Source organism: Gekko japonicus, unplaced genomic scaffold, assembly GCF_001447785.1.
Source record: "Gekko japonicus isolate JY-2015 unplaced genomic scaffold, Gekko_japonicus_V1.1 scaffold85571, whole genome shotgun sequence".
Classification (NCBI taxonomy): domain Eukaryota; kingdom Metazoa; phylum Chordata; class Lepidosauria; order Squamata; family Gekkonidae; genus Gekko; species Gekko japonicus.
Genome location: NW_015250479.1, coordinates 1 through 514, shown reverse-complemented (window position 1 = coordinate 514; position 514 = coordinate 1). Strand labels below are relative to the sequence as shown.

Genomic DNA, 514 nt, shown 5'->3' with positions numbered 1-514 from the left:
TGAGACTATTTCGCCAGATCTCCGCCCCCCGTCTCCCAGCCCACCCCAAGACATCCCTGTGTCCCTTACCATTCAGGTTGGACGTAAAGCAGAAGGCATCGTAATGTTCCTCGTCTTTGTGCCGGTATCCATAGTTCCTCACCCCGACAGGGGTCTCCTTCTGTCCGCATTCCTCTCGGGGCCTGGAAATGGGGTACTGCACCGATCCGTCATCCAACCACCCGGCGTTGCACCAGTCCATCCCTTCCAGCCAAGCCTCGTGCAGTTGGTCATAGGAAGCCAGGATCCCATCCTGCTCCAGACAGGCTTTTTGCGCCTCGTGGAAGTTCAAGCTGTAGCGGCCCAGGCGTGGGTGGTACGGGAAAATCACCCCTAAGGGAGAGAAGGACAAGGATCGTCTTGAGGGAGAAAGCCCAAAACGAACCACTAAGCTCAGCATCCTGCTTTCAAAGGTGGTCAGCCAGATGCTTCCTGGGAGCTAACAAGAAGAAGAAGAGAAGAGTTCGGATTTATA

At 55.3% G+C, this 514-nt stretch overlaps 1 protein-coding gene across 1 annotated transcript; it reads right to left on the bottom strand.

Moving 5' to 3' along the window:
• Positions 1-69: 69 nt before the first annotated feature.
• On the bottom strand, positions 70-372 carry LOC107125450 (hyaluronan and proteoglycan link protein 1-like; the record flags this gene model as incomplete). Its single annotated transcript, XM_015428871.1, has 1 exon — positions 70-372. A coding segment is annotated over one exon (303 nt), but the record flags the coding sequence as incomplete, so codon positions are not given.
• Between the last annotated feature and the right edge of the window lie 142 nt (positions 373-514).